The 13,808-nt window shown below is 45.2% G+C and overlaps 1 protein-coding gene across 1 annotated transcript in view; it reads right to left on the reverse strand.

The window, feature by feature from the left end:
* FDXR (ferredoxin reductase) overlaps positions 1 to 12,591 on the reverse strand; it is a 32,677-nt gene extending 20,086 nt beyond the window's left edge. The window contains exons 1-2 of the mRNA XM_082211089.1: positions 12,405 to 12,591; positions 718 to 827 (exon numbers count right to left, since the gene is read on the reverse strand). Of these exons, the coding sequence (XP_082067215.1) occupies positions 718 to 827; positions 12,405 to 12,507 (213 nt within the window). The 5' untranslated portion in view covers positions 12,508 to 12,591. The remainder of the gene's footprint in view (positions 1 to 717; positions 828 to 12,404) is intronic.
* Positions 12,592 to 13,808: the final 1,217 nt, after the last annotated feature.

A 13,808-nucleotide genomic window follows, 5' to 3' on the forward strand; every position in this document is an offset into this window, starting at 1 on the left:
GTTCCATTACTGAAAGATATTAAAAGACGAAAAAGGGATTTTTTAAGGTTGTTCTTTTGCAGAGTTTTCTGCTCCCCCACTTCTTTCTTGCTTCACGATTGCATTCCATATGGATTTTCATATCACTTAATAGTCATACCTTGGAAGTTGAACAAAATCGGTTCTGGAAGTCCGTTCGACTTCTGAAACATTTGACTTCCAAAGCGCAGCTTCTGATTGGCTGCAGGAAACGGCTTCCAAAAGAACGTTCGAAAACCGGAACGCTCACTTCCGGTTTTTGATCATTCAGGAGCCGGAACATTTGACTCCCAAGGCATTCAGGAGCCGAGGTACGACTATAATACCATTGAGCTTTGGATATTAATATAATGAAGTGAGCCACTGCAGTCCTCTGCTGCCTCCTTTCCACATGATAAGCTGTCAAAGCCCCAAAGAGAGAATTTGGAACACATGTATTACGTGAATTCTTCACCCTCCAGGGATAATCACTGCCAGCAAATAAGAGTCATAGAATAGTAGAGTTGGAAGGGACCACAAAGGTCATCTAGCCCAACCCCCCTTCAATGCAGGAATATTTTGTCCAATGTGGGACTCGAAACCGTGACCCTAAGAATAAGAGTCTCATGCTCTACCGACTGAGCTATCTAAGCTCCTGCTTCCAGAAGCCACAGCCGAGATAAGACGCCCCACTCTTGCCTTTGTAAGTATGCCAATTACCTTCAGAAGGTGTTGTGCCGTGTAGAATCCAGCAGGTCCACTGCCTACAATACATATCCGAGGTTCGGTCTTGGCTGTAGAAAGGAGCCTCTTGTTTCCTGAGAACAAAACTGGGGTGAAGACAACAGAGAAGTCACATAAAAAACCAAAAACCACAGTGGTCCATAGCTGGTAGGTTCAATCCAGCTACAGAAATGCGCACCTGGCCTGGAAAATAATAATAATATATCACTGGTGATACGGAACGGAAGGGGGGGGGTCCTTTCCCCCTTCCTTCTAGGAACATCCGAGGCCCCGCTTATTCCTATGGCCCCGCTTTAGCCAATCACAGCCATGCATTCGTCCTGCAGAAGCTAGCTCAGGGAGCTCCTGCACGCCTCATTTCACCCCTGACAAGCTGCTGACGGCCCCCCCACGGCGAGAACAGTGGATCCGAAACCAGGGACCTCCTGTTACAATGTATCCATTCTGTTTCTGCTTTTGCCCTATAGTACAGAAGGGGTTTGAAATCATTGAAATCTTTAGAAATTGATATAAAATCAACCGTAACTCCGATTTCTTCGCTCTCAGTGTCATTCAACTCAGTTCCCCGTGGACTCCATGATGCTATCCCTACTTCCATAATCCCCGAAGCGGCAGGTCACGTACGCAGGAACTTCTTAATTCGCCAAACCTTCCCTCTAGGCAATATTAGGTGGCAGACGATGCATATCTCTGACCCATTGTCTTGCCACCACCGGTACTCAATAAATGTGTATCTATGTATATTTCCCGCTCCGCATATCCCCCCTCCCTCATCCGAAAATGCTAATTAATGTAATCCCACCTTTTCATAATGTATTCATGACGTGTAAAGTATATTCATGATGTAACTTGTGAAACCCAACCTTCCCATAATGTATTCGTGACGTTTCATGCACTGTATTCTGGGATATGGAGGGAAATTTCAAAAGTTCATGTCACCCCTTTCTCTGGGTTCAATCTCGCCTTGAACCTGTTGCGCAATAAACTTGGATCTTCTGCAGTTTGCTCCTGCGTCCGGCTGAGCTCATTTTCTTCCGCAGGGACCCACGGACTTAGTCCGATGAGCTGGGTGGCAGAGTAACCCCGCACCCAGATTTTAGCCGTAACAGTTGGCTGCCCAACGTGGGGCTTGTGGTTCTCCCGAGCTGCTGACTGGGGGCCCCGAAATCTTCAGCCGGCTCCGGGCCATTTTGCCTGGGAAGATCCTTTTGGACCCCCAGCCATCTTCCGGGCGGTAATCGAAAGCCCTAGGAGTTCAGCCGGGGAGCAAAAGAGGGATCCAGCCGGCTTATTCATCGATCCCGGGATCATCATAGAAGACGCGTGAGTATAAGGAAAAAGGAAAATCCAGTGCACTGGTGGGAAGGGGGTGGAATCTCCTGGCAACTGAATCTCTGCCGTCCTCCCTATCGCTCCTTCTTACCTTTCTCTTGGTCCGGTTAACGAGAGAGACCGTGGACCACTGCTCAGCCCGAAAAGGGGGGGCTCTGAGCTCTATCTCTTTCTCTGAACCCCCCCAGCCAGCCGCACCAATTGGGAGTCCGAAAGTAAGACGGAGAGAGCCGACTTGAAAGATAGCCGACTCTCCGCAACGGACATCCCAGTTGAAAGCAAGGGGTTGGGGCTCTCTTTCCGAACTTCTCTAGCGCCCGGCAAGGGGGCGGGAAGTGGTCTTGCTTTCTATCACCAATCCCAGCCGCACTGGTCGGTGCCACGTAACCGTGCGTGAGCCCGCTTCCAAAAGCAAGGGGGATTTTCAGTTCGAAATTCTATCCAGGGACCACCTGATCTGGCACCGCATGGTGCGGGCGTCCAGTAGGGCCCCTTTTCCTGAGATGTGACGATAGGTAGGAGGTTGCCAGGAGGGATAGCCCATGAGGAATTGGGCAGGACCGGCAGAGTGGAAAGAGACCCCAGGTTATAGGAAATAAGGAAATAAGGAAATAAGGAAATAAGGAAATAAGGAAATAAGGAAATAGGAAATAAGGAAATAGGAAAGGGAACGCAAGGAACCGGATAGCTAGAGCTCTCTAAAACCCACTAAGGAAGTTGCCAGGCAACTAGAAGCTCCTTCTCCTCTTTACTATACGTCCCTGTACTAAGCATACCAAACCCCTAGACATACCAATCCTAATCAACCCCTCCTTTTCCCCTTCTCTATCCCAGACACCCCCCCAAAAAAAAGGAAAAAGCAAAAAAGCAACAACAGCAACGCATGCATCTATAAAGGGGTACCCAGTCAACCAAGCGTTGTGAGCCCTACCAGTCTGATTACCTGGTGGTGTGTTTGAAGAGGCAAGGAGGCTCATAAAACCATGTGGGACCTTCCTACTAATTTCACTTAATGAAGCCAAAGGTAGTGGCCCAACTCCTTGCAATAACCAACTAAAGGATGAGAATATATATGTTTACATGTTTACATGATGTCTGTTATGTGTTAATACATATATGAGAATATGTATGTTTACATGTTGTCTGTTATGTGTGTTGTCTGTTCCTTCTGTCTCTGGCAGACTGCCTTTCTTAAGTGTGCATAGTTTAAACTGCAAGCTTGCTTCAAAATTTAAATCTAAGGAAGTCATGCTGGATCTTAGCAGTCCTAAATAAGAGAAGATGAGAATGAAGTGTGCAAATGTTTACCCCACTTCTTGCTTTGCCCCAACTTTTGAGATTGTGAGTCTACAGTCTTATTTTAGAAGGTGCTTTTAACCTAATGTTTCTGCTGCAAAAGCCTAGTTGAGCACAACTGCTCTCTCAAGCTAAAATGCAGTGTATGTATTTCATTAAGCGTATGCCTATAAAAGTATGGTGTTCATTCTAAGAAAAATATTTGAGTCCAGTTTTAACTTTGATTTGGTTGGACAGAAGAGTTATTGTAAGGCTCCTGATATCCGTCTCTATAAGACTTCATGGCCTCTTTTGTTAGAAAATGCCCCCCTCCCCCTTGTTTCACTCTGCCTCTTTCAGTTGTTTTCTCCCTTCTTACTTCTGTGCCAGGTAAATTTACTCCCGAGTAAGCTTCCTTTAAAGGAAACTGCAAAGAGGGGAGGGGGCAACACTTGTGTATTCCCTTTAAAAACCAAATCTAGGGCTGCTTTAACTGTGCTTTATAAGAGATCCTCTCAGGAGTATAGATGTTTCCTTTCCCAGCTGTAAATCTGTACTTAAATGTGTATGCCTCTTTGGTAGTACAAATCTTGCTGCGAAATCTTGCTGTGAACCCTATATTTTGGAGGGTTGGACTAGATGACCCCAGGGTCCCTTTCAACTCTCCCAATTTGTGGCTGTGTGGAAGACCATGTGTCTGCAAGCATTGGAGGGTAATTCTTAAATTCTGGTGTGGTAATGGAGTTGAAATTCAGCCTAGCTTTGCTCTTTAGTTTTAAAAGGTGAGAGGTGAAGCCCAACTGGTAATATCAAGCATTTGAGTGATTACAGTGTTTATCATTTTGTCTACTATTTAAAAATCAGACTTAAAAGTCTACTCAAAGTTTAAGCACATACAAATGAATAATCAAGTAGAATTAGCCTTGACCATTCCTGTAAATGCTGAGAATGTTAAAAAAAAAAAAAAAATCCTATGAATTCTAACTCTCTGGCCATTTTTACTCATAAATAAGAGAGCGGTTGATTGTTCCGCGAATAGCCAGAGGGATATTAGCCCTTTCCTGTACATAAAGGAAGCAGTCTCAGTTTGCTTGGGCTGAAATTGCTAGCTTTGGTGAATACTTAAATTGCTGAGTTTCTCTTTTTTGTTTAAAATCAAACCCTGTTTTCAAAATCTACTCCTTACCCTTCCTTTCCCTTATTCAAATGGTAATTTAGCCAAAGGATGCAACATTTTCAATAGTATAAAAGGTTTGCTGAGACATGAACTCTGCACATGCACAGAGGCTAGATCAGCTAAAGAAGAGAGAGAGAGGAAGGGGGGAACTGTAAGGAGGGAGAGGAGGTTTCTTCCAAATGTAAAAGAAAAGTCGGAACCATTGAGGGAAATCACCCTTAATCTGTTTTTGCTCCAGGGGCTACTTAAGACAAAAGGCTACAAAAAAAACAAAAACAAAAAAAACTAGCCCATCAAAAGTCAAGAGCTTTCCAGGTTCCAAATCTTAACATGCCAAATTCTTTTCACAGGTAAATATCAAAGCATTCTCCCCCTCAATGGGAATTTTAGGAACAGCATTTCCTGACAGGCTTCTCACATGAAATAATTTTCCCTTTTAACAGGATATGTGAACCCCGATAACAAAGTGTTTGTCCCTTTTTCCTCCCACAGCAACTTTCTTTCTGTTCTGTGAAACAAGTCTGAATCCCTGCTGTATTAGTGACCTCTATCTCTTTGTGCCTTTGACATTTTTTTAAGTTACAAATAATCTGTTTTCATTTATTTAATCAGTTTCTCCATGATGTCTATGAAGTTAATCGAAGCACAACCAAACATTGTTTGTGGAATGGTACTTGTTTACCTTTGGCCTGAGCATTTCTTACTAATTCTGTCATTTTGGCTAGTGCAAGGTACCTGCACAACTTTAAATTGCCATTCATTTTATTGGTATTAACTCATTTCCCAGTATTCCGCTATTAACATTACAGCTGATGTCACATCAAGAAACACTTTTATTTTCATTTGGGATGTTAGAATGCCAAAACAGATTACTTCAGGTTACTTATTAATTGTGTGTCTTAGCATTCATTTATTTTTGGTTCCTCATAGCTCATTTTTGTGTGTTTGTGTTTTACTTTGGGGGACATGTTCATCACATGTTGAAAGTCAGTCTCATGAAGTTCTTTTATTGAATAGCACATGGTGAATTTTAAGTTTTTCTCATTGTTTTTCCATTTTTTTTTCAGTCCAGTAGTAATATGTGTAGTTTTGATAATATCTTTGTACTATTTAATAATAGTTATTTTCTGAATCTGATGTCTTTGTGTCAAGTCCATTTTCATCTAACTGGTAATCTAATTTTTTGCTTTCTTTTTATTTTTTAACCTTTGTATTTTTTACAGTTCTCTTTCTATACATGTGGAGTAATTTTTTATTTTATAATATGAAAAGAACAACAACAACAAAAATTAAGTGAAGGAAAGCAAACAAACTTAGCAGATAATAACAGTAATTATATGGAAATGTGATAATGAATAAAATGTTTAATCCACTAAGATTTTATTATTTGCAACTTCCAACAGAAACCGAAGGACATCCTTTTCGCCTTTTGCCCCCTCCCTTTTCTAACTGTCTTTAAGCCCCAAAACCCTGCCCCTTACAGGATATCACTTCTACAGATGTGCAACGATGAAAAGCAGCAACAACCCCTCATGGCTAAGGGGAGGAGTTGAATTGCAAGGACATTTTCTCACTTTTGAACCTTAAGACTGTGCTCCAGGATTCAAAAGATACATGCATAAAAGATCACAATTGTGTCAAGATATGTAACTGATATTTAATTAGTTTGTTTTGTATTATGTGTTATTATGTAAGAATGTTGAAATGTGTCTGACAGTGTGATTTCCACAAAGGGGGGCAATTTTTGTGTGTAATTGTTTTTATGTTTAATGTCTTATTGCTTACACACCAATGGAGAATTCTCATGCATTTTATACTTTCTAATAGCTCACACTATTGTGTAGTCCAATGTTTAGATCAACTTATAACCACATTTAATTGTTCCACCTGGCACCCTGCCAACTTTCCCTATCCATTTTAAAATGTGTTAAACCTCGTTTTGCCAAGGACAAGCTTCTGGATCCACAAAACACCAGGTACATGAAGGTGCATATGCTTTGGTTTAGCAGGAATGATCCCTTATAGAGTTAAATTGACTTATTTGGACAACTGCCCTTGTTAAGAATGGTTTTCTTTTAACAGATTGGTTTGAAGAGTTGAGAACCATGGGGCAAGATAAATTCAAATTGGACTCAGTTTGAATTGGGCACGTGTATCCAGGCTGCAATTAGCCTTTTGGTCCTTTAAGTGCAAGTGAGCAACCCCCATGCGTGCAAAACCACAGCCTATAATGGAATCCCATAGCTAAAGGCCAAGGCGAAGAAATCTCCCTCACGAGATGCCCAAACCTGTGCCAGCTATGGTGAATGCCAGGCAACATGGTTAAATGAAAGCCCCGAGGGGATTCAACAGACAGGATGTGTTGCTGTAGCACTATGTCAGTGTGAGACCACAGAAGAGCTAGCTTGACACCTGAGAAATACACAAAAATGGCGAAGGACAAAACACCAACTGCATTTTTCAGTCAATTAGACCTTCCTGCTAGGTGTAAAGCATAAAACACTATTGAGAATGCCACAAGTAATTTAGCAACAAAATACAAGAGGTGTTCTTTATATAATACCCTATATGCAGCTACCTGCACTGCTATACTTGCAAATGACCGTAAGAGGCATGGCTTGCAAGTCCCTTTCAGGTTTGCATAAAGCCACACATCCCATTCACCGAGATTTAGGGTGCGGAGAAAAGATTTGCAAGTTCTTACAGAACTTTAATGCAAATCTATCTCCGAATGGGGGACTGATACGGAACGGAAGGGGGGGGCTCCTTTCCCCCTTCCTTCTAGGAACATCCGAGGCCCCGCTTATTCCTATGGCCCCGCTTTAGCCAATCACAGCCATGCATTCGTCCTGCAGAAGCTAGCTCAGGGAGCTCCTGCACGCCTCATTTCACCCCTGACAAGCTGCTGACGGCCCCCCCACGGCGAGAACAGTGGATCCGAAACCAGGGACCTCCTGTTACAATGTATCCATTCTGTTTCTGCTTTTGCCCTATAGTACAGAAGGGGTTTGAAATCATTGAAATCTTTAGAAATTGATATAAAATCAACCGTAACTCCGATTTCTTCGCTCTCAGTGTCATTCAACTCAGTTCCCCGTGGACTCCATGATGCTATCCCTACTTCCATAATCCCCGAAGCGGCAGGTCACGTACGCAGGAACTTCTTAATTCGCCAAACCTTCCCTCTAGGCAATATTAGGTGGCAGACGATGCATATCTCTGACCCATTGTCTTGCCACCACCGGTACTCAATAAATGTGTATCTATGTATATTTCCCGCTCCGCATATCCCCCCTCCCTCATCCGAAAATGCTAATTAATGTAATCCCACCTTTTCATAATGTATTCATGACGTGTAAAGTATATTCATGATGTAACTTGTGAAACCCAACCTTCCCATAATGTATTCGTGACGTTTCATGCACTGTATTCTGGGATATGGAGGGAAATTTCAAAAGTTCATGTCACCCCTTTCTCTGGGTTCAATCTCGCCTTGAACCTGTTGCGCAATAAACTTGGATCTTCTGCAGTTTGCTCCTGCGTCCGGCTGAGCTCATTTTCTTCCGCAGGGACCCACGGACTTAGTCCGATGAGCTGGGTGGCAGAGTAACCCCGCACCCAGATTTTAGCCGTAACACTGGAAAAGTGATATATACACACCCCTTCAGTTCCATCCTGATTGATGTCAAAAGTGGCTACCAGCAAACAGAGCAGAACCAAACCCAGTGGAAGTGGCAGAAACAGTGGGGCAGGAAGAAGACCCCCCCCCTTACAACAAGGGGGCTTATGGCCCACTGTTTCCATGTTCACCTCTAGCCTTGCCTGCTGATCACCACTATTGGTTGATTCAGCTTGCAGAATGAAACACAGAAGAACAGAGTGGTAAGTGTGCAATATTTTTGATTCCCCAACCATCCCCTGCTCTGGCCATCCTTGCTCAGAGTTAACATATAGAAAAAATGTTATTCTTGTGTCTGTGAATTTTATTCCCCTCATAGGGGAAAGTGAACTAGTGCCTCCTTTATTGCTAAGCATCCCCAACTCTACCAGTTAATTTAAAAAATAGCAACAATTGTTCCTATAAGCAGTTATCAGCACAGTTTGTATAAGCAGCTGTGAATCCAATATACCCACAAAATGCATGTCAAAGGAATTAGAGGGGGCCTTACACTTATTGTAACAACCTCATGGTGATAATGAGCTACCTATTATATTGGGGGGGAAGGGGAGCACCAGTCACCACATTGCATGGGCTTGCACTGTGGTATTTTATATTTCCCCCATGATCCTTGACAGCTTGCTTATCCATGACAAATACCGTATTTTTGAAATATCACATTCACGACAGCAATACAATCCAGAGGCCAAAGATCATCAGTTACCACACGTGACTTAATCAAAAAGGCGAAGGTCTAGAGATCGTAGCCTTCCTCCCCCCCCCCCCCAGCCTACAAAGACCTTGGCAGTCACTGATAATTTTTACACTGTGAAGTACAAAGATAGCCCTATTCCCCAGCACGTCACTGAGTCTAACATTTTGACGAACTGTCCCTGATATTTTATGGGTTGTTGTTTTTTACCAATTTGGGTTGCGTAAGCATTACTTGCTTCAGAACTGCTAGACTTGCTTGGATCCACAGCCTGCCTAAGCTTGTATTCCAGTTCCAACCAGGGCCAACATTAGAAGCTTGAAAACAGATTGAGAACTGGTGGGCCCTCCAGAAGTTGCAGCCTACAGAGCGATGTCCAACAGGTTGATCGTGATCGATAGGTCGATCCTCGGGGGCTCCCTTTTGATTGCCAGCTGTAAAAAGAATTGTGTAGGAAGTCTCTCCCCCACCCCCAATGCTCATTCTGTCTGTGAGATGGGCGGTTGTTTAAGATACTTGTCTGTATCATTTTGTCTGCTCTTTAGACCTGTGGATGTTTTTGACTGCTTTATGACACCCCCTCCCCCCAAAAAGTTCAACTTTCATCTTCTCCTAAAAAGGCTCAACAACTCTCAACAAACCCTAAAAGCTCAACAGCTTTGGTTCCCCCTCTTCAATGACACTGGGTAGATCACTGCCAGTTGTTTTATACTGGGAGTAGATCGCAGTCTCATAAGGCTACAGTCTGTAGAGAGTTGGACGTGCCTGCCCTACGCCATTGCATTGCCACTAAGAAGGGGAATAGCTTTCTCACCTGCGCCTGACCCCACCTGTGTCTGCGGTCTAAAGACTACTGTGTAAACTTTAGCTTTGGTTAAATACAGTCTCGCAGCCCTTGGAATACTTTGTGTAGGCCTACAACCATCTGGAAGCACGGCGGTCCAACACACAGCCCAAGGGCCACATGCGGCCCTCAAGGCCTTTTTTGGCAGCAGTGTTAGAAAATCAGATATAGAGTGGAACCTCGGTTTTCGAACGTAATCCATTCCGGAAAACTGACTGACTTCTGAAACGTTCAAAAATAGAAGCAATTACATCCGGGTTTTCAGCATTCAAAAACCGAAATGTTCAACTTCGAAGACGCTCGAAAACCAATGTTCCACTGTTTAAGCTAACCACCAAGTGGTTCCTTAAACCTGAGTTAAGGTAAGGTTGCCACAGCAGAACATCTAGGCGCCACTGGGCGGGGGAACAGTGAGGTTTATTATTAATTATTATTACAATCATCACCAGCATTTATATACCACTTTATAGTTTAAAGGGGGGGGGGAATCTCAAAGCGGTTTACAATATATTAAAGCATCCAATGAAACAATCCAATTTCCAGCTTCAAGGAAAATACTTCAGTGTCATTTTGCTTTCCCCATATTGATTTATCAACTTAATTTATATAGCTTCCCCTTAGCAGAAGTACTCTATGAAGCCAGTGTGGTAGTTAGTGTAGACTAGAACCTGGAAAATGCCTGTACAGTGGTACCTTGGGTTACAGACGCTTCAGGTTACAGACTCTGCTAACCCAGAAATAGTACCTCGGGTTAAGAACTTTGCTTCAGGATGAGAACAGAAATCGTGCTCCGGCGGCGCAGCAGCAGCAGGAGGCCCCATTAGCTAAAGTGGTGCTTCAGGTTAATAACAGTTTCAGGTTAAGAACGGACCTCCAGAACAAATTAAGTTCTTAACCTGAGGTACCACTGTATTTGTGCTTCACCCATGGCCCTAAGATGCCCATGAAATGTACCTTGCCTAAGACAGAACAGCAGCGCCATGTCCAATTGCAGTAATGCTGCACCTAACCCCAAACTCACCCCTGCAGATGAATGCAGGAAATCTCTGGTGTACCCTGGTTTGCACACACTCCAAATGCCACAAAACCGACAATATCAGACAAAAGATCTCTCACTCTCTAGTCCGGCCTCCTGTTCCCACAGTGGCCAACCAGAACCCACAGAAGAAGGACATGAGCACAACAGCCCTCACCCCTCATAGTGCCTCTGGTCCTGGTGAGAGCATAAATAGCAGCCACCCTGACTAGTAGCCACCAACAAGGAATTTGATACCAAACACTTTTTCAAAGTATCCATGCCAGTGTTGGCTTCCCACACTCTGGACTAACAACGGTGGGAGAAAGTAGCACCTTCTAACGCACTGGGGGTTAGTAGCATCAAGCACCGCCTGGGCAGATCACACAGGCAACCCACACTACTGGCCTTTCAACTGCCACACCTCTGGAGGTGTGCTACCAAAAGGGGCAGCAGCATAGGCTGAAGCTCATGTGGCCTACAGCCTCAGGTGTGCCCAATAAGGACGCCATCTCGCCCCTTCTCCTGCTGTTGCTGGGATAGCAGAGTTGGTAGAGCATGAGACTTCATGCTGACCTTCAAAGCCCTAAACGGCCTCAGTCCTGTATACCTGAAGGAGCATCTCCACCCCCATCGTTCAGCCCAGACACTGAGATCCAGCGCCAAGGGCCTTATGGCAGTTCCCTCACTGTGAGAAGCCAAGTTACAGGGAACCAGGCAGAGGACCTTATTGGTAGTGGCACCCGCCCTGTGGAACATCCTTCAGATGTGAAGGAAATAAGCAGCTATCTTATCTTTAAAAGACATCTGAAGGCAGCTCTGTTTAGGGAAGTTTTTAATATTTAATGCTGTATTGTTTTTAACACTCGATTGGAAGCCGCCCAGAGTGGCTGGGGAAACTCAGCCATATGGGCGGGGTATAAATAATAAATTATTATCATTATAATTATTATTCATCTCAGGATCGTGGATTCAAGCCCCACATTGGGCCAAAAGATTCCTGTATTGCAGAAGGTTGGACTAGAAGATGACTCTCTCAGTGGCGTAGCGTGGGGGTGCAGGGGGGGCCGGCCGCACCGGGCGCAACATCTGGGGGTTAGGGGGCGCAAATCCACGCGTTAGGGGGCGCAAATTACTTGCCTTGCCCCGGGTGCTGACAACCCACGCTACGCCACTGGACTCTCTGAGATTCCTCACACACACATTCCCTGTGGCCCGGACTTGGGGGCCTCCCTCTCCCTGTTTCTCCACCCTGCCAAACAGCCAAGTTCTGGGACAGCTCCCTTGGTAAAAGCCTGAGACTCTTAATATCTCAGGGTTGTCTGTTCAAGTCCCACGCTGGGCAAAAGATTCCTGTACTGCAGGGGGTTGGACTGGATGACCCTCGGGGTTCCTCCTAACTCGACAATTCTACGATTCCGTTCTTCTACCTTAGTCTTTCAGCAGATCGGGAGCGAGGTATCGCTTTCGTTTCTTGCTATGCCGTTTACCTTTTGCCTTTTTATATTGCAAACCGCCCTGTGACCGTCGGGCGGTATAGCATTTTAATTGATATTAAGAACAACCCAAGCATGCAATCAAATGACGCTCCCCACTTATAGGGTTCCCCCCCCAAAAAAAAATAATAATCCCACCAGCTGCCCCGCTTACCGGCTCCGGAGGGAGGACGCTCTCCCGCCAGGGCTCCGCTAGGCAGAGAAGAGCGGAGCGCGCTCGCCCTCCTCCAGCGAAGGATCCCCCCGGCTCGGCTCATCTTGGCAAGCGGTGCGGCAGCATCGAACCCCGGCGCCTCGTCCCGCCGCTTTAGTCTCCTCTCGCCCGGAGAACGCCGCGACCAATCGCAGGGCGCGAGGGGCACGTCCTTAGCGTGGGTCCGCCCACGCGCCGCCGGCCGGCTCCGTTCTCGTCCCGCCCCTCGGTCAGCAGAGGGCCAATCGCGCCGAGCGCAAGTTATTTAGCATAGGACCGGCCCAACCCGGAAATTCAGAGCGCGGCCACAGGAGGAAGCACGTGACGGAATGCGCCTCTCCTGCCTTGGCCAGGTGGGCTGCGGAACTCTATGGTGCATCCTCCGCTAAAAAAGGGGTATCGATTCTTCCCCCTGTGTGCAGGAGGGGGCTGCATGGGAAGCATTGATAAGTAAAGGTGGCTACGATCATGGGCGTAGCCAAGGGGGCGGGGCAGGTGCCCCCCCCCCAATAAATCAAAATCAGTACAAATCTGAGGTTCTTCCCCTCCGTAACTAAAATCCTGGCAACGCCTATGGCTACGATGATGGGGGAATAACCACACTTGCCCAGCCCCGAGTTGTATTCTGTTCAACAGCGAGTCGACAATTGACTGTCCATGTGCAGCAGCAGCCCTGCCTCGTAATAGGGCTTTAATCCACCCTGGTCCATACTAATTCTTCCTCATCGCACACTGAGCCATATAATTTGCAGACAGCATGCATGAATTCACTTGCTAAGGAACAAAATAGATTTGCTTTCTCGTACACCACTAGATGTGAAACGTAAATGTGGAGCCCTACAATACAGAAGTGCAAATTGCATGTAGGCAGTCTATATTATTGTTGTGGATATTATTACTATTATTATTATTATTATTATTATTATTATTATTATTATTATACCCCACCCAACTGACTGGGTTGCCCCAGCACTCTGAAGTCTTCCAGCATATACAAAAACGTAATAACACCAAACGTAAAAAAACTTCCCTATACAGTGGCACCTCGGGTTAAGTACTTAATTCGTTCCAGAGGTCTGTTCTTAACCTGGAACTGTTCTTAACCTGAAGCACCACTTTAGCTAATGGGGCCTCCCGCTGCTACCGCGCCGCCTGTTCTCATCCTGAAGCAAAGTTCTTAACCGGAGGTACTATTTCTGGGTTAGCGGAGTCTGTAACCTGAAGCGTCCGTAACCTGAAGCATATATAACCCGAGGTACTACTGTACAGGGCTGCCTTCAGATGTCTTCAAAAGGTTGTATAGTTACTTATCTCCTTGACATCTGATGGGAGGGGGTTCCACAGGGTGGGCACCACTACCAAAAA

This window comes from Podarcis vaucheri (assembly GCF_965113315.1).
Source record: "Podarcis vaucheri genome assembly, chromosome: 2".
Classification (NCBI taxonomy): domain Eukaryota; kingdom Metazoa; phylum Chordata; class Lepidosauria; order Squamata; family Lacertidae; genus Podarcis; species Podarcis vaucheri.